Source organism: Rhinolophus ferrumequinum, chromosome 9 (genome assembly GCF_004115265.2).
Source record: "Rhinolophus ferrumequinum isolate MPI-CBG mRhiFer1 chromosome 9, mRhiFer1_v1.p, whole genome shotgun sequence".
Lineage (NCBI taxonomy): Eukaryota > Metazoa > Chordata > Mammalia > Chiroptera > Rhinolophidae > Rhinolophus > Rhinolophus ferrumequinum.
Window position 1 is genome coordinate 26,426,255 of NC_046292.1, and position 20,412 is coordinate 26,446,666.

The 20,412-nt window shown below is 42.1% G+C and overlaps 1 protein-coding gene across 2 annotated transcripts in view; it reads right to left on the reverse strand.

Annotated features, from left to right (window-relative positions):
- Nucleotides 1–20,412, reverse strand: part of MTF1 (metal regulatory transcription factor 1) — a 39,639-nt gene that overhangs the window by 9,055 nt on the left and 10,172 nt on the right. For both annotated transcript variants that reach the window (XM_033115482.1, XM_033115481.1), the window contains exons 3-9: nucleotides 14,751–14,989; nucleotides 13,254–13,385; nucleotides 10,940–11,013; nucleotides 10,349–10,485; nucleotides 7,194–7,271; nucleotides 1,861–1,963; nucleotides 548–1,143 (exon numbers count right to left, since the gene is read on the reverse strand). In XM_033115482.1, coding sequence (XP_032971373.1) covers nucleotides 548–1,143; nucleotides 1,861–1,963; nucleotides 7,194–7,271; nucleotides 10,349–10,485; nucleotides 10,940–11,013; nucleotides 13,254–13,385; nucleotides 14,751–14,989 — 1,359 coding nt within the window. The remainder of the gene's footprint in view (nucleotides 1–547; nucleotides 1,144–1,860; nucleotides 1,964–7,193; nucleotides 7,272–10,348; nucleotides 10,486–10,939; nucleotides 11,014–13,253; nucleotides 13,386–14,750; nucleotides 14,990–20,412) is intronic.

The following is a 20,412-nucleotide window of genomic DNA, read 5'->3' on the forward strand; positions in this document are numbered from 1 at the left end:
CCCAGATTATCCTGAGTGGCATCTGGTAAATACCAGGCTCTCAAAATACATTTAATTGAATGACGAAGTCATTTCCTTAGTCATCAAGACCAAACACTCTTGTAGAAAATGGCTCTACACGGACTCTGGGAACGTGGACTACTTCTCTGATTTGGCCACTGCCGTCTGCTTCCATCTGAGGGGGTCCTGTCAGTCCCTCACATCAGCGTGGCTCTGTCCCAGAGACAGAACCCGCTTTCCTGAAATGTTCTTCGGTCTCTGGAATTTGAGGGCTGCTCTCCTGTCCTAGATGATGGGATTGGATTGCAGATGGAATATTTGTTCAAGTGCCCACTGCTAGCGAAACCTGAAGGTTGTTTCTCTGCCTCCCTATTTAAGTATCAACATGGATTTATACCACTTGATTCTGGGGGAAATACCTAAGAGGTAGAGTTACATGTTTCAGGGCAGGTATGATAGCCATTTTCCTTTCTGAAGTAAAAGCCTCCGAATACGTCACCTATGTAAATACACTTCACCCCATGGGATCTGTTCACACGATACTTACAATTTGTTCTTGGTTTTGCGATGAACTGGTGGCACCGTTCAATATCCACTGTAAGTTCTGTTCTCCCATGACTAGGCTGGACTGCAGGATAGCCGTGTTGGGAGTCGGGGTGATGGTGATAGTGGGATTATTAGTCAGGACAGAGTTGGCACCCAGGGGCAGAGTCTGGACCATGGCTGGCAGGGGCTCAGTAGTACTTTGTGGTTGGGGTGGTGCTGCCACGGCTGATGCCACAGCCGCTGCTGATGCAGAAGCCCCAGCAACAACAGAAAGTCCTGGTACGATGGGCTGCGGTGCCTGGGGGTGCGGAAGAAACTCTTGATGATTAGCAGCAAACTGTGTGCTGTGGGGAACAGGCACTTCTGGAGGTTGTAAGAGAGCGGGGGGGTTGCCAAATGCAGCTTGCTGGGAACCAGTTCCTAGGGAGGGAGCAGGCGGAGGAGCAGACGGTGCTGAGGCTGGTAGTAGAGGCTGGGGTGGCTCGGAGATGCCAGGCTGCAGTACAAGCGGAAGAGATAAAGATGCTGAATTTCCTGTGGATGGCGGAACATCACTGACTGACTCTGCATCACCATTAAAACTTTCAATCAAGGCAGCTGGCAAGAAAAAGAAATAGAAATATATATACATATCCCAAGCCTTATATGAACCACAAAAACAGTCACTACAGGCTAAACCAAAGACAGCCGAAGTCTGTCAGAGCCAATTCCTCCATTGCTAGTGGGCTGACTTTCAGCTTCTCATTTAATGACACCTCTGGTCGAAGTACCAGGCTTTACAATCAACCTCACTTTATAAATGTAAACACCTAGTATAGGTCTTTGCATAAAAAAATGTGTCCTAAGGCTTTTCTAGAAAATGGGCTTGACATCCTTTTTAGGCATGACCAGTGAACACACTTTCTGACTACTCTGAAGCTTCAGAGACAGATTTTCACTCAGATACAGTTTGATCCATGCATCCGATGCTAAGTCTGGGGATCCTATCCACTCATGAACAGGGTGTCACGTCAGAAGCAGAAAGAGCTCGTAGCTCCTCTCATTTTTTAAGGCCCACAAGAGCTTTTGGAAAAGGAGACCCCCTCCCTTGAGGGTCTAGGAAAAACAGACCCTCAAGTAGACCCTTGCTGAGGAAAACAGGGGAAAAGATGGACTTGAACTGAAAGGCCCATATTTTTCCAATCCCTCAATGAAAGTCACTTCATTCAAAGGAACTGAAATAATATTTCACAGTGACTGTCATTCAGTGTGTCAACAGTGTGAACTCTCTTTCCCAGTGCTGAGATCTAGGCAGGAAGAGTCTGTCTAACAAACCTGTCTGTTGAGGGTCTTCCTGAATCGCCGAATCATCTGCATTCTGGAACATTGATTTAAAGATGCTTGCTGGTGAAAGAGTGCTGAGATCCTGGCCCTGTGTCTGACGGACAAGACAAAGATGTGAGACCGCAAACGGATGGAATTCCTCACCATGACAGAACATACTCGTAGAGCAGCAGAACTGCAATGATCTTTTGATATGCTTATTTCTAACTTCCCTTTTCAGATGACATATGTGTCCGTAAACTTCAGACACTCCAGATTTGGATCCTCAAATACTCTAAAACAGAATTCGACAAGCTGACTTGCAGGCTGAATGCCTGTTTTTGTAAATAAAGTTTTATTGGAACACAGGCACACTCGTTCACTTATTCTCCATGCTGCTTTCAGCTACAATAGTGGAGGTGAGGAGTTGTGACAGAGAATATATGGTCTACGAAGTCAAAAATATTCACTATCTGGCCCTTTACAAAAAAGCGTGCTGCCCCTGCTTCAAAAGACTGAATCCTACATGAAAATGGGATTGAATAATATCCATTACCTGCAACTTGTTTTTCTCATGTAATAATAATATATTGTTAATATCTTTCAAGGTATTATAGAACATCTAAAATATTCCAATATGTACATATGGTAATGAATCAAACAATATAAAGAAACACAATGGTAGACAGTAGTGATAACCTTATGGTCCGTATTGTCATTACATTGATTCTTTGTAACTTACAATTAAGAAAAGGTCAGAGGCATTTATAAAGATAAAATGTGAAAAACAAACAAACAAACACATAATGTCTTGAGGACCCGACTTCTGACAGGCACCAAATAAAATGACCACCTCCAAGCTTCCCTTTAGTCAAGGAGAGGGGAAAAACAGCAATTCTTTTACCTGCAATGCACCTCCAGGCTACCTGCCCGTGCATTTTGCAGGGCAAGAGTGACAAAGGCAATCTCCAAGAGTCTGGACAAGTAACAAAAGTGACGCCAGGAGTGGGGAGGACAGCGGCTGGGAGGCCATGGCAAACTCGACAGCATGCGCCCAGACATCTGAGGGGCGTCAGTGGAATGCTGCCATGTGGCTATGCAGGCTGGAGATTGCCAGAGCTCAAGAACGGTCCCAAATTTGGACTTTTTGGTGAAATCTACTGATTTGTAATTAAAAGCAAGTAATCCGAGAACAATTTAAAAGCAATGTACAAGCCAAATAAAACCTTTCTTCAGGCCAGATTTGGCCCTAGTGCCAACTTGTGCTTTAAGGTCATTTTGCAACAACTCCGCTTCTGGGAGGGAGACAGATCACTCTGGGACTGGGCAGAGTGTGGTGAGCAGAACTCTCCACCCCTACAGGGTTCCTCCGAGAGGAAAATGCCCCTCTGAGCCAAGAGGGGCCAATTAGTCTAGCATGATTCCATCGTCAGGGAGAACAAGAGGGGGCACTGAATGAATCTGATTGCCAGTATGATAGAAGCTGACAGCAGAAATCTACGGGAGGCTTCCAGTTTCCAGTCCCCAGTGAGTTAAGAACCACAGGCAAGACAGTGGCCTTCAAGCTTTTCACCATGACACAAAGTAAGAAATACATTTTACATTATACAGTATGTACGTACATATATACTTTATTATATACATATCCATATGTATATATGGATATACGTCTACGAGACAGAGCTTATCCTTACTTTGTGCAGTGTCTTCTGACACTTTCAATTCTGCTGATGTCCTTAAAACACTGATGATAAACTACTATTTTATAAACCAATAAAGAGGTACGACTCAGTTTGAAAAAAAGTGGGCTAACAACTGCCACTAAGTGTAAACTTTGCAACTTTCTCATAGTTGTTATTTTTGTTCTACCTGTTTACAAATCATCAGCAATAACATTGTTAAAAAGGAGTGAGCCTGTGTGACTCTGAAAGATTATGTGCAAGAATGTTCACAGCCGCACTATTCATATTTGCCCCAAACTAGAAACTATCCAAATACCCAAGGGAAGTAGAAAGAACAAACTGTGGTATATTCATTTAGTGTAGTACTGTTCAACAAAGAGAAAATTCTCTATTACTATATGCAACAATATGGATGAATTTCTTAAACATAATGTTACAAGAAAGAAGCCAGCACAAATGAGTCTATACCACATGATTAATATACTGCATGACTACAATTATACAAAGCACAAAAACAGGCAAAATTCATCATAGGTTGTTAGAAGTCAGGATAGTGTTATCCTTAGGGAGAGGTAAGAGCTGTTAGGGGGCTTGAAGGGGGCTTCTGGGGCGCTGGGAACGTTCTGTTTCTTGATTTGGGTGCTGGTTACGTGGATGTGATCAACTGATTCATTAAGCTGCACATTTACAACAGGTTTACTTTTCTATATGTATGTTAATATGAATAAAGTTTTTTAATGTAAAAAAAAAAGGAAAAAGGACAGGGCTGAGTGAGGGGACTGTGACTCAGCCACTGCCAGGCTTCAGGATAAAAACCCTGGGAGCAGCTCCCAAAAGTACAACAGACAAGAACAGGGTGAGCCTCTGGGGCCTGGACCAAACGGATGAAAGAACACTGGGAGCTGTCGGGGACCAGGATGGACCCTGAAGCTCAACAGCTGAGAGGCCCAGGGGGCCATTCTCTACCTGCTTCAACCCTCCTTTAACAATAGATCTGAGCAAACCAGAGTTCACTTCTAGGACACATATACACATGTGGCTCCCCAGAAACCCACAAAATGATGATCACATAAAAATTTATCATTGGATGGGGCAGCCCGGTGGGCTCAGTTGATTGGAGCGCGAGCTCTGAACAAGGTTCCCAGTTCAATTCCCGCATGAGATGGTGGGCTGCGCCCCCTGCAACTGAAGATTGAAAACGACGACTGGACTTGGAGCTGAGGGGCCCTGGAGAAACACACTGGTCCCTAATATTCCCCAATTAAAAAAAAAAAATTATCATTGGATTTTAACAATTTATAATTTTTTTTAAAGCAAAGCAAAACAAAGCAAAATTAATCTTATGACTTCAAGGAATTGTGGCCTTAGTTTGAAAGGCTAAAAATGAGACTATTTCCAATTCTGGGATAAATGCTGGATGACAAGGGCACAGTATGTAATTTGACTCCAAGGGATGGAGCAGCTCCTCTCTTGCTGACATAAGTTGTGGTAGAAAAGGATTCCCTTTTTGTTAACGAGTATTAACGTTCCCGCACACCAGGATTCCTCACCTAGTGACCCTAGGGCGCCAGAAAGCTCCTCAGTCAGTACACTCTTAAACCATTTAATAAAATCTCTGAGACGAAAGAGATATTATACCCAGAAATCTCAAGCTACATAGCTCAGAGGACATGTAGGTCACACAGTATAGACATTTCTTTTAGAAAATTAGCTCTGAAATGTGAATATGCATAAAAATCATCTGAAGTGTTTATTTAATGTTTTTCTTTGCTCAGATTGGTTAATTTCTATTGACCTATCTTCAGTTTAACTGATTCATTCTTCTGTCATTTCCAATTTGCAGTTAAGCTTATCTAGTGAATTTTTTATTTCAGATAAATTTTTCAGTTTCAGAATTTCCATTTGGTACATTTATTATAGTTCCCATTTCTCTGCTGAGATTTCCTATATATTAAATCATTACAAGCATATTTCTTTATGTCCTTGAGCATCTAAGAGCCACTTAAAAATCCTTGTCCGCTAAGTCTAAAATCGGGCTCATCTTCAGGCCGGTCTCCATAGATTACCTTTGCTGTTGAGTAGGGGTAATGTTTTCCTGTTTCTTCTCATGTTTACTAATTTTGGGTTACCCCGTACATTGCAAATGGTATGTTGTAGAGATCTGGATTCTGTTACACTTCTTGGAAGAGTGTTTGCTTTAACATTCCATTGACTAGCCTGTGTGCCAGTTCCAAACTCTGTCCTCCCCGCAGAGGACAGCAGCTGCAATCTTTGTCCACTTCTTCAGCCTTTGCTGGGCTGCTTAGGGTCTGCCCCCCACATCCACAATTCAGGGGTCCACTAGAGATTTAGACAGAGTTTATACATGGAACTTGGGGTTCCCCCTTTGTGGCTCTTTCCTTTCCAGGCTATGCTCCCTCACTTTCCAGGTGCTTTGGTAGCCCTGACCACTGTCCTCTGGTTTATTAAGCCAGTAAGACTGAGTGTTTATTACTGTATTCTGGACATCTTGTTTGGTGTTAACCAGGGCTTGCCCTGAGTGGCTAAGCAAAACCCGAAAACCCATCCAAGTGCCTTTGCTATCTTCCAAGTGGCCCCTTCTTCCAAGCGTTACCTCTGCCTGTTTGGGTTGCTCTCTGGTGCCGTCAAGGCATCGTTTATTTGTATTTTGCCCAGCATATACGGTTGTTTTCTATGGGAGGGTTGGTCTGATGTGAGCAACTCTGCCATTAGCCGAACCCCGGCCTCGGGGTGCCTATATAAAAATGTAATGTCAAATGACACTCCCAGAGGACACTGACTCAGTGGCCCAAGGACTTACGTTGTCAGAAGAGCTGCAGATAACTCTACTTTGAGAAACACTTTTTCACAGCATTCTTGAGTCATTTAGTCTCTGTTCAAATACTTCCTTTCGCACTGATTCCTTCTTATTTATTATGCATACATTCAGAAAAATCTAACCTAAGCTATATTTATTTAGCAGAGAAAAAGAACAAAAAATGCACCCTTAACAACCACTAAAGCACATAGCTCCTCACGAAGCAGCATGAGCTCAGGCTTAATGCATGGTCTCCAAGGCACATCATGGAGCCACGGCAATGGCAGGGAAACTCCAAACAGAGTGAACTGAAGCAATCAGACTTAGAGATAGCAGGGTTGTTCTTCAGCAGAGGGCCTATATAGGAGGTTTGCTTCAAAACCCTAATGTGCTGAGCTCAAAGCAAGGCAAAGACTGATTTAGGTCAGACTGGCAGGGCTTGAGAAAGTCTGGAAACTGGTATTCTGGCTCCTCCTTACAGGGGACTAATTTTAAGCTTCTCGAGGACAGACCACACCTACATTTTTACCACTACAAGCTCAGCACCAATGCACTGACTAATGGAGTAGGCACTCAATAAATATTTGCTAAGTGAATAAAGAAAAATTTTCTGCAGCCAGAAAGTTGTCAAGTGAGTGACCTGGTCAAAAAGCATTAGGCATCAAAGAGAACAACCTCTCCTGTGAGAGCTCTTATCAGGAAAAGAACAGACACAAAAACAAAAAACCCTAAACAGTCAGTAACTGAACACAAGTAAATCTGGAAGACTTCAAAAACTGGTGTCCCTCCCTTTTCCCACCAAAGGGTGTGCTCCATTCTTGAACCCACATCACAGGTATACTTACTGTATTGGAATTTTCTCGCAAGTCAGAATCTGTGGACAGAAGGCTCAAGTTACTCAGACAAAGTGAGTGATTTGCATCCTGTAAAAGAGAAACAATTCTAATTAACAACAACAAAAAAATTAGGATTTATAGTAGCATATCATGTAATAAAACACTTGATTACAACATCCCAAATGTCTAGATGTGTTACCTGGAGAGCTATAAAACCATCCAAAGCAAGGGCTATGCTAATTATTTCAATTTTTAAATCCTGGTATTAGAATAATCTCTTACAGTTCTTAAAGATGGTTAATAAAGAGTTTTAAGAATTATCTCACAACTCAGGCTCTAGAATAACAAAAGCTATGATAATATGAACGAATAATATTTGTATAATTGGTCTTATTATTTACAAAGCGGTTTTACATGACCTCACTTGCTATTCATATAAAACTCTGAAGTACTATTTTACATTCCCATTTTAAATATGAGAAAATTAATGCAAAGACTGGCCGTGAACTGTCCAAACTTACATAGCTAATGAGCAGAACACAAACCCAGTGTTTCTAACTGCAAGTCCATCTTCCTTCCATTTACCACTGTGTCTCCAATATGGGCATTGCAGGGACCATTACGCAGCGCGGTACTAAGGGTTTACTATTCACATACAGTTGCCTAGGCGAACTCTGAACTCTGGATTACTAGAATGCTGGTTGCAATTCACATATTTTATGTGGTAACCCTGTTTACCTCACGGATCAAATGTTCCCATTCATGCATGCATTCAACAAATATTCACTAAGCATCTACTATGTATCAGGCACTGCTCTAGGACCAGGAATACTAATGAACAAAATAAACTCGGGGGAAGGGGCAATAAGACAAATAAATACACAGGGGAATAGGGAATGTTGGGGTAGGAGCTGCCCTTTTATTAGATTAGAGAAGACCTCTTAGATAAGGCGGTATTTGAGCAGATACTGAAGGAAAGATGGCATGGACCATGCATATATCCAGGGAAAAGTGTTTCAAGCAGTAGGTACAGCAAGAACAAAGGCTCGAAGACAGGAGTGGGTTTCCCTTGTTCAAGGAACTACAAGGGCTGAAGTAAGAGGAAGGGAAGTAAATTAGGTCAGAGAAGTGACCAAGCCAGAGAGTAGGGCCTGTAGATCACTATAAAGATGCTGACTTTAAGTGATACAAGGAGCTGCTGGAGGATTATGAGCAGAGGACAGACATTATCTGCCTTATGATTCAGAAAGATCCCTCTGGATGATATATGCAGAGCAGTCTGTGTCAGGGTGGAGTGGGAGTGGGGAGAAGGGGGAAAAGGTGCCAAGAAGACCACTCAGCAGGTTACAGCAATGATCCGGATACAGATGTCAGCGACTTGAATGAAGTCATCCAAAGAAGTAATCAGTCTAGATATATTCTAGGGTAGATAGAGCCCATAGACTTTGCTGGTAGATGTGGGGTATGAGGGAAAAAAAGAGGTATTTAGAAAACCTCCAAGACTTTTGGCCTATGCCACTAGAAAAACAGGTGCCAATTACTAAGATGGGAAAAATTGCAGGAGGAACGGGTTCAGACATGTCAAGTTGGAAAGAGCAGATGATGATATCTGGGTGGAGATGTCAAGTGGGAGGTTGAATACACAAGGCTAGAGTTCAAGAAGAGATCTAGCTGGATAAAAAGTTAGGACTCAAGGGCAATGTAGATGGCATTTAGAGCCTAGAGGAGATTCCCTCCACTGGAGGGTGACTTGTGATCCAGAGAAGATGAGGTCTGAACACTGTGCACTGGGGCCCCCCAATGCTTAGAGGTGGTCGGCACTTAAACGGTCCTTAGATTGTTATAAAAATGAGAAAACTGACCATGACTTAATAAATGCAGCTTAGTAGACAAAGACTCTCAAATCTTAGTATTTTTAATCTGGTTTTACAGATGAAGAAACTGAGACACAAAGAAGCCATCTGCCTAAGGTCACCCGATTAGTGGCTGAGCTTAGATGTGAAGTCAGGCAGCCGAGCTCCAGAGGCTGCAATCTTCACAACGAGTGTCATTTTGCCTCTTATCACACAGGGGTCACGAACCAGGCTCTGGAGTCAGATTGCCTGCCTCTATTAGACTCATTACAAGCTCTGGATACTTAGACAAGTTATTTAATTTTTCTTGCCTCAAGTTTTCTTTTTTTTATGTAATATGGGGATAATAGCAGTACTGACTTCAGAGAGCTCTTGTGAGATAATCCATATAAAAGCACTTAACACAATACTTGGCACACAGTAAACATTCAGTAAATGGTAGTTAATGTTACTAACAAAACAGAGGGGGAGAGTCCTTTTAAAGGGATCTTTTGCTGTTTAAAAATTGCAACCCACAGAATTAAAGTATGCTGTCTCTCCCCAAATCGAAATCATATTAAATACTTTTAAGAACTTCATTATTAAAAATGGGGTCAGTGTGTTTCAGTTTCTTTAGCTATGAAGTACCAAGATAATAACACTACTCATTCCTAGGTTTAAACGACATATGCTAAGTACCCAATACCACATAAGAAGTAGTAACAGTAAATTTCTCCCAGATCTCTCTGGAGTGAGCTGTAGGGGAGGGAAATATGGTGGAGGAGCGAGGCCAAGAACAGACAAAGCTGCTTCAATCGCCTAAAACTTTGCAGAGGCCTGTTCTGTGGCTCAGTGCCTTAACCCAGTGGCTCTCAAATCTGGTCTACAGACAATTCAAAAGGGCAAGGGACCACCCCGACTCTGCCTGGTTCTCCAGTGAGAGATTAACAGATGTGTGAAACAAAGCACTAATTCGTGTTGCAAACTCAAGTACAGATATGTCATTTTATAGGCACGAATGGGAAAGTAATACCCATTTAGAGCACCTGGCTGGCCCTTTGGAAACCATTCTGAGACTTCTGGTTTCAAGACACTCTTCCACATGCCTGACAGAAGGAAGTGGAGCTGAATCAGAGGCTGAAGCACAGGGAGCCTAGTGATGTCTCTGGCTTCTACCACCCCTTCACAAAGACACAGATCTTGGCCCTGATTTCTTCCCTCTCACTGACAGATACATAGTGAAGATGTTTTGACCTTTTACTTTGATATAGAAACAACTGCTGCTGTTCTGTAGCATCCAGATCAAAACCAGAGACAAAACACTGCACACACCTCTGATCCATTGTGATTTGGAAGTGCATTGTATAAGTGTCCTTTGTTATCATGACCTTTCATGTGACTTTTGAGACTGTATTGAGTGCTGAATGTTTTCTCACAGCCGTTACTGGGGCAGAAAAAGGGTCGTTCACCTGCGAGAATGACAAGCAGTATTAAATTTACCATAAAGTCATTTCACCGGATTAAAACATCTACTATTTCCGAAAAGAGGACAGTATAACAAATATTCTTATGAGAGTTCAGGTAACAGTTGTTATATAAATTAACTACATGTTAATTATCTCAGTCCTAAAACTTAACGTAGAGGAAAGCACTGAGAATTGCCTGCTCCTGGGAAGTTTAAAGAGACTGGTTTTTACCCCAGGTTTTTTTTTTTTTGTCTTTGTATTGGTTTCATTTCTTAAGGTTGGATTCCTGAGTCCAACATTTAGATCCTTCTACCTCTGAAAGTCAAACATTACAGGTAAAGGCTAAGCTAATTAGGCTCAGTCCCTCTACAAAGCTCTCTATAGGTCTCAACGGAAACAGATTATTTATTGGCTTGATGAAGGTTAAAATAAAAAATAAAAATTAACCTAAACTCACCAGTATGTGTACGGACGTGAGTTTTAAGGTGGTGGCTTGCTGCAAATGCTTTTCCACAGCCATCATGATCACACCTAATTAAGTGGTTTAAGCAAAAGGAAACAGCAGTCATTAGTTAATAGACTTTCATCTTCATCATCTCTTATAAATACAAACTCAAACCAAAACAAATGTTTAGAACACCAAGATCATATCCATGAAATTGGTTTCGGAGATGGGAATGATGACAGGTCCAGTCCCTGGAAAAGTTAGGTGACAAATGTGAGATCAGAGGAAGCTGACGGCCCAGGGTAAGTATTTCTTGTCCTATAGGTAAGGTACATGTTGAGAGACCTGACAATAAAAGCCTTTTGATGAATTACTTAACAGAATTCTATTGACAATAAGATCACATTGGAAAACCTAGGGCCAGTGCAGTATTAGAAATACCAACAGTGGGTACAGAGGCTCTCATATAGGCATGGAGCCTGAAATATAGCACTAGAACAAAATCAGGACATACTGGCTATAACTTATTTGTAATCTTCAGTGTCTACTTCAAATCTACTTCTTCCTCTTTTTACTTTCTTGATAACCAAAGCCAGAAGTAATTTTTCTCTCCCCAGAACACCTAAGGCATTTATCTACACACTTCTTTTATGGCACCTGTTATTGCCAATCTTGTTTTATCTCCATTGTATACATTTGCTATCCGTTCTCCTAGATTGTAAACTCTTTGAGGGCAGGATCCATGTAGTTCTTTATGTTTGCTGTAGTTGTTGCACAAAGCAGACATTCAGTTACTACTTATATGAATGAATGCATTTTTTTTAAGTCAAAATATTTTATTTCTTTAAATAGAAAGCTTCTTTAAAGCATTTCACTTTTTAATTATATATAGTAATCATGTCTGAATCCCCATCTAATAGCCAAGAAAAATTAGTAGTATTAATTATCACAAAAAATACACACAATTGAATAGAAATCAGAGTCCCCTCAACAGCCCTAAAGGGACATAGGCGTGATAGCATCTGGAGACTAACCAACTATAATCTAAATACTTTTGCTTTTAGCGGGGCCATGACTCAGAAATACATCTGTAATTTTAAAACACAATTACATTTAATTGGTGTTTAAGAGTTGACTATCCCTGAAGACTTTTCAATTTCTTGGTATCCTAATGAGGAAAGGAGTGATTTGAGAAGGTAGCATATTTAATTCCACGTATATAATAGCAATTTTTCTTGTCAGAATTCAAAGACATCGTTTATGAACAATTTTCAGTAATACATCTTTATTATATTTAGGGGGAGTCTTTACAAACTGATGATCTCATTAAAAACATCACATAATCATCCCTAAGTTGTTTTTCAATCCCTACTGAATACCTAGAACTATGTTACATGCTATGACCACAGAAGAAAGTATATGATTTAAGCTTAAGCATTTATGGTTGTATCTATTAAGTATACATGTATAGGGGCGGCCGGATGGCTCAGTTGGTTAGACCGCATGGGATGGTGGGCTGCGCCCCCTGCAACTAAAGATTGAAAATGGCAACTGGACCTGGAGCTGAGCTGCGCCCTCCATAACTAGATTGAAGGACAACTACTTGGAGCTGATGGGCCCTGGAGAAACACACTGTTCCCCAATATTCCCCAATAAATCTTTAAAAAAAAAAATCAGAAAGACTCTAATTCTGATTTTTAGGGGTTCATTATTTAAAAAAAAGTATAGATGTATATACATATGCATAAATTGAAACACAGATAAAAATGGATACTCCTATATGTTTGTGTTTACACAAGAGATATTACAAAGGAACAACTAAACAGTAATAAAATACTTGTACCACTAGACTAAGTTTCTTACCCTTCATTTCCCCTTTGTCTCCTATTCTTCTCACCTTGACTCTCAGGTAGGTATCCTTTCCCCTGTGCTCAAAGCACTCTGGGCATCTCAGTCGCAGATACTGTCTGATTACTTGTGGTTTTTTCCCACCAGACTAAGTTTCTCAAGAGGAGAACCTGTGTCTTAGCATTCCTCTAGCACAGATAAAAATATATACCACATAAGTGATTTTCAATAAATGTTTCTTCAAAATAAAGGGGGAAAACGAGTCAAAAAGCCATTGTCCACAGAGTGAGGACGCTCTTGGAATCCATACCTTCCCTCCAATCTGCAATAGTTGGTGCAAGCTGTCCTGGGGAGAGCTAACACTGCCAAAGAACTGGGGAAGAGAATTTTCTTTCCATTTTGAAAAATTTTAGAGTACATCAAGATACCCAGCTGAAAGCTGGTCAGTGACAAATAGAAAACAGTAAGTAAGACCTACCGAAATGGCTTTTCTCCTGTATGGGTTCGAATGTGCTTCCTCAGATCACTGAGTGTGGTGAAGTACTTGCTGCAGCCTTCAGATTCACAGTTAAACGTTTTCCCTGTGTGAAGCCTCTGATGTGCTTTCAGCCTGTAAGACATCCCAGAGAAATTCCCTTTGTTATAACGTACTACAGAGCCTCCCCGCGTCGCTTAATAGGTTTCAGGATCAAGTGAGTAAGCGTAGGGCAAATAAAATCTTTTATGAGGAAGAAAGTGATTTTATTTATGGCTAAATAAATACTGAAAACAGATTTAACAAAAAATAATATATATCAGAAATAAATTAATTCCATTGGAAGAATGGGCTTTGGAGAAGGGTGCCATGTATGAAGGAGATGGGGGAGCAGGAAATAGAGCTAAATCTCTAACTTACATAGTGGGAAGTCAATATCCTAAAATGGAAAAATCAAGAAGGAGCAAAGTAAGCCTAATACTTAAAAGCATGGAAGTAAATACAAAAACATTAATATGAAGCTAAAAAAGTAGAAATTGGTTGCAAGTGAATGGGGAGAAATGAGGTACAACAAACCTTGTAAAACTACTCTGTAACATTGAGCATTTATAACTTTGTTAAAAATGATTTTAAAAGATAAACAAAGATCAAGTGCATAAAAATTCTACATCCATAATATATTAGTATCCAAAATTTCTTACTCCAAGAGAAGTATATAGCAGAGTGGAAGTATGAGCGCGACTCGAGCCAGACCGCCAGGGACTCAAACCCTCGTCCCCTTTTACTAGATGGGGGCCCAGAGCCAGTCACAGAACCTCTTTTGCTCCCACTTACTTGTCAGCTGCTGTGAGGATGAGCACGCAGAACAGTGCCCAGGAGGCAGTGCCTTTTAAGCCCTAGCTATTGTTACATTTGTTATTTTATACCCAATGTTGAAGATGAATATGTCTCATACAAATGGTGGAAAAATGGCTACTGAGCGGACCACTCCCCATTTCTCAGGGTGAAAAGAAGTTCAAAGTGAGATAGGGAAGAAAATGACAGAAGCCTTAGTACCAAGATTCTGAGCCAAGAGGAGACAGTACTCTCTCTATGCCAAATACTAAAATCCCCAAGGCAACATGGAGATACAAATCCAAACACAAATTACTATCATTTTTCAACCAATCCAATAGAGGTCAAAATTTTTTTATAGTTATGTTTATTCAGATCATTACCCCCCCCTTTTTTTTTAAGGAGGGCACAGCTCACAGTAGCCCATGCGGGGATCGAACCGGCAACCTTGGTGTTATTAGCACCACGCTCTAACCAACAGAGCTAACCGGCCACACCCATGTGTCAATCTTTAAGTAACAAGTTCCTCTAATGAATTTGAAACAGTTGAGCCTAGCTGTGCTCTTGGAAGCCCTGAAAGGGGACATGTGCATCGTGCAGGGAGAGAACACTCTGCAGTGGTGAGAGTCAGGGCCAGAGGCGGCAGCGTGGCGGGAGGAGGCTGACCTGTACAGCGTGTTGAACGCCTTCTCACAGCCCTGCACGTCACACTCAAATGGCTTCTCCTTCGTGTGCACTCGCACATGGATCCTGAGGCTGTAGGAGGTGAGGAAGGCCTTGCCACAGCCCTCCTGATTACACACAAAGGTGTACTCTCCTCGGTGAGTCTTCTGGTGGGTGCGCAGGTTGCCTGCTGTGCTGTAGGTGCGGGGACAGCCCTCGAAGGTGCACTGGTACCGCTTGACCTGGCAGACAGAGGACACCTCATCAATAGGAGAGAAGAGCCGCACAGGGCCTAACTGCCCCCAGAGCCGGCTCCCAGGAGATGTGGATGTAACATAGACACAGAAAACTACCTCTAACAACAAGTGGGGATATCTTCCCATTGATCAAATCACACCTGGACAGCAAATGAGTAACAAGGAACAGATAAACGTACAGGTGAATATTCTTTTTTTTTTTTAAAGTTCAAAGTTTTAATTCGAATTTGAACAAGTGCTGGGAAAAGCAAACTTTGGCCATAGTAAGCCCTGCCGTTGTAGGCCACGAGGGGACCAGCTCGTGCCCCCGGGTGCCCAGGTGGCTCCACACTTCCGGGCGGCACCTTCAGTTCACGCCCGCGCACTCCGATTGCTCGGTAGATGAATATTCTAAGTGAACATAAGAAGGGTGTTTTTAGACTCTAGTATACATGTGTCCTCTAAAGGTGGGCATATACTGTTACAGTTACCTATATTCAAATAAAATTTTGACTTTGTTTTAAGGCTTGATTAAACATCCTGCCCTACGGCGCTATATCTTGACTGAAATGGACCAATGTTAACTCGTGTCTAAAACATACTGAAATTTATATACTCAGCCAATAGGTATATACATATATACTAGCTCAGTTATATACTACATAGTTTCCACTGAATATTTCCAAGTCTACACAATGAAAATAATGTAATCATGAATTTCTTGGAATATCTGGCAAAATGACATTTCTGAAACTGCCCGCCTCCTGGTTTCCTTCACTGCCAAACTTCCTGAAGGGGTAGTTTTCACTTGTGCCTCCATTTCTCTCAACGCCAGGTATTCCTTAACCACTTGGCAAGCTGCTTCCCTGTATGAAATTATTCTCTTGAACTTTCTGGTGGTCGCACTCTTTCATCCTTCCCCACTTTCTTTCTTTTTTACAAATTTTTATTGGGGAATATAGTGTTTTTTTCCAGGGCCCATCAGCTCCAAGTCGTTGTTCTTCAAACTAGTCGTAGAGGGCGCAGCTCAGCCCCAGGTCCAGTGGCCGTTTTCAATCTTTAGTTGCAGGGGGCGCAGCCCACCATCCCATGCGGGAATTAAACTGGCAGCCCTGTTGTTCAGAGCCCGTGCTCTAACCAACTGAGCCACCCGGCTGACCTCCTTCCCCACTTTCTCTCACTATTTGCAAAAATATCTCAGGGAGGATGTCTTCTCCTTCTGAAAGCTTGTCCTTCACCACACAGTAATTCCCTGGGGCTCTCTTTACCTTCCTTTAACCTCTAAATGGGGGTCTGTTCCAAAACTTAACTCTCACCTCCCAAACCTTCCCCATCTCTCCACTGGCGCAGGGGAAGCAGCATTAGACTTGGCTGGAGAAGACTGAATTCTGGCACTTAACGTTCAAGACTTGGAGCAAGTCACTTGGCTTCTCTGAGTTTCAGGTTCTTTATTTCTAAAATGCGGATATTAATGCCTGCCCTGACTGTCTCCCAGTGCTTTTGAGTAAAACAAGATGAGCTAAGACATTTGTGAAGATACTTTGTAAATTCTCTGATGCTCTAGGTATCAGGGTGCTAGTATTGTCTACTCTTCAGCTTTAGCAAACATCCTTACCCTTTAAACCTAACCTTTCTCCAAAGCCTCAGTTCCTATACCCAACCACACTAGTGTTACTCATTCAATAGTTAGTTCCTGAACTACTGTGTCCCAGGCAACACGCTCGATTCCACAGATAAAAAAAGTAATTAGACAAGACTAAAACCTCTGCTTCTGAGAAGTGCCAATTTGAAGGAGGCAGACATGCACAAATGGTTACCTACTGTGCTGAGCCTGACAACAGATATATGCTCAAGGTACTTGGGGAGCATAAAAAAGGGGAAACGTCATCCCTCTCAGAAAGACTAAATGAAAATCAGTGAAGGCTCAGTGGCTGAGGTACTCTCTGAACTGAGGGTGTTGTTTTGCTTGCCTATTTGTCTGTTTTTTAGGGATAAACTTAAAAGGTGTTCTGCAGACAAACTAGGAAGGACATTATACACTAGCATAGTTTCCACGGAATATTTTCAAGTCTACAAAATGAAAATAATGTATCATGAATTTCGTGGAGTATCTGGCAAAATGACATTTCTGAAACTGCCAGCCTCTTGGTTTCCTTTCACTGACAAACTACATGGAGAGATGAATAAGTGTGCTGGTTCAGTGAACCACAAACACACTTACAGTATGTAAAAGACTGGAAGGAGAGCAATCTAGAAAAATAACCCCTTCCTTAGTTAAGCTGTAGAGTAGAGAAATAGGACAATGGGGAGCCATCAACAGGTTTTAACGAGATAGCAACACAATCAGATCTGTAGGGGTGATCTTTCTGGTAGCCTTGAGGAGGACGTACTGGAAAGATAAGAGAGTAGAAGACGGGATAGGATTAAGAGAAGTGGGACAACAATCCAGAGAGAGATGAAAAGAATGTGAACTAGGGGTAGCGATACTGGACAACGTGAGAGATGAATTCCAGAGAAATGAAAGGGGGAGAAATGACTGACTATAGTGAGAACTGAATGCTAAGCTCCGAGTAGGAGGGGTCAGGGAGAGGAGGGGTCAGGGAGAGGCCAAGGCGAGAGCAACCCTCAAGATTATGGCCTGGATAACTGAACAGATGGTCACACCACCAATCGGGCTGGACGGAGGTGGGGGAGAGATGATGAGTTGGGTTTGAGGTGCTGCCTGGAAATGTCTAGTAGCCAGTCAGAAATATAGGCTGGAAGCTAACAAGAAAGTCTACAGCTGGCTTTCCCTGTATATTAGAGCAGGCTCAGGTTCCAGCCCCATCTGCCACTTACTGTGTAACCTTGGGAAAACCACAAAAGTTCACTAAGCCTCACTTTCCTTATTTATAACATGGAGGAAATAAAAATCTATCTTTTTAGAATTGTTGTAAGAATTAGGAATAATTTGTGTAAAGCATTTCAATACAGTGATTGGCATAGAGCAGGTACTCAATAAATAGCTCTTATAATAGCACAAAGATAGAGCCCTGAAAATCACCAATGTTTAAGGCACTGATAAAGGAAGAGAAGCCACTGATAGGTGAGTGGAGAAAGGGTTGGGGAAATAGAGAAGCAAAGGAGAGTAATGTCACAAAAGCCAACAGGAAAAGGATCTCTGGGAAACAGAGAACGATCAAAATGTTAAATGTCAGACAAAACAAGGAAGATAAGGGCTGGGGAAACTACTGGATCCAGCAACTGGAATTCACAGAAGACTTAGCAAGACTAGTTTTAATGGACTGCTGGGGTCAGAAGTCTGGGTGAAGGTGACTCAATGAAAGGTGAAGTGGAGGTAGAGACTGGAGGTAGGGAGCAGGAACAAAAGTGGACTTTTGAGTTGGGAAGTGTGTTGACTTGGTTTTTGTTTTTTAAGTAGGATAGGCCTTGAACCTATTTGGGAGGAGACAGGTTCTGGAAGAAAGAGAAGCTGAGGATCAAGGGAGGATAAATAAAAAAGAGAGGGATATTTAAAAGCCTGCATAGAGGGAAAAGCTTCAGGTAGGAAGAGAGACACTGCATTTCGGAGAACAGAGTTATGAGGTAAGTATGGGAGTGGAGGATGTTTCTGTAATGAGCCCAAACAGTACATATTTTAGGCTTTGTGGGCCATGCAGTCTCTGTTACAACTATTCAACTCTGCTGCTGTATGTGAAAGTAGCCATAGGCAATAAATAAAGGGACAAGCAAGGCTGTGCTCCAAAAAACTATTTATGAACAATGAAATTTGAATTTCCTATCATTTTCATATATCATGAAATAGTGTTCTTCTTTTGGTATTTTAAAAAAATCATTAAAAAATGTAAAACCCATTCTACAAGAACAGGCATCTGGATGGGTCTGGCCCGTGGGCCAGTTTGCCAACCCCTAAAACCAGTGGGGCTGGGGAAGGGAGGGGCCCTGACTCTTCCCTCTCCTCTCCCACTCCTCTCATCTGTGCAACCCTCAATATGATTTTGCACAAGTCTTTAGGCTCCTCAGGCAAGTGCTCTCTCACCTACACATTCCTGACCCTTCCCTCTGCCACACAGGAGGTGCTGCATAAACATCTGTTGAATTGAATTACTGACCCACTAGGCCAGGCATCCTCATGTTTCAGTGCGTAGTTTTGAAGCCACTCATTGCCAGATTTATTCTAAAACAGTGTTCTACGCATGCCTTCATTCTGCTTGAATGAGAAAGTCCCAATTCCTTCGCCTGATATTCCACGTCCTTCCCAGGTCCTCTTCCCGTGACAGCAGGCTCCGTCTAGGCCTACAGGCAACAGTACACCCACCCCCTTCCCTAACTGCAACACTGAATTTCTACTTTGTGTCTTTGCTCTCTTCCTTCTCTCTAGTGGGAATGCCTGGTTCCTTTCTTCTCTGCTTTTCCGAGCCTCTCTCTGTCTTCAGTTCAAGCTACGCTACCTCTAAGGCCCTCCACAATCACTCGGTGTCTAAGGGACAGTGTCCTTCTCGGAATTCCAATAACACTTACCTATACCACTCACTGGACACCTAGCTTACATTGATAATTATCCTTCCATGATACATCTGGATTTCTGCCAGATGGAGATTTCAAAATAATCACTGACCAGGAAGGAGAACCAGGACTGTGAATGCTGCAATACAGAAATCCGCCTGTCTCAACCACACAGCTTACAACAACGGCAAATGGTAAGAGCAGAATTTCATTCTTAAGATGCTACAGCAGTTGATAACTTTATAGGTAAGAGTGCAATCAATAATTAACTACCCTCCACCTCCCTGCCCTGCCAACCCCTACTCCCATCCAGGGTTTTTACTTGGCCAATTCAAGCTTCCAACAAATGTTCTCAGAAACTCTTTCCTGACTGACTCCTACCCTCACCCCAAACTAGAATAGATATTCTTATTATAGGTTCTCATTGCTTCCTCTATTTCTTTATAAAGCACATAATACCATTAATATTAAAAAATTAAACAATTTACATCATTATCTATTTAGTCGCTAGGCACAGCAGTGGCTGAAACGCAGGAGGCACTAAATAAAGGTGTGTTGAGTTAAATAAATGATGAGTGCTCTCCATTTGGACTACAGGTTCCATGAAATCAGAGACCACATCTGTCTGTCCACTGCCACCACCTCAGGGACCAGCCTTGTGGAGAAGTGGCACTCGATTCATATTTGTTGAATGACTAAACAAATGAACACAATAAAAGCAGCAGGACTTAATGCTGAGGAAAGTACCCAAGGCCTACAGGAACAGACTTTCAAGGGCGAGGATGAACTAGGTCAAATGCAGCAGAGATGACAGATAAAGCATTGCTTAGATTCAGCCGACTCACAAGGTCAGAACTGCCCCAGCAAGACGAGCTTCACTGAGGAGTAGGATCAGAAGCCAGAACGGAATGGGCTGAGAAGTC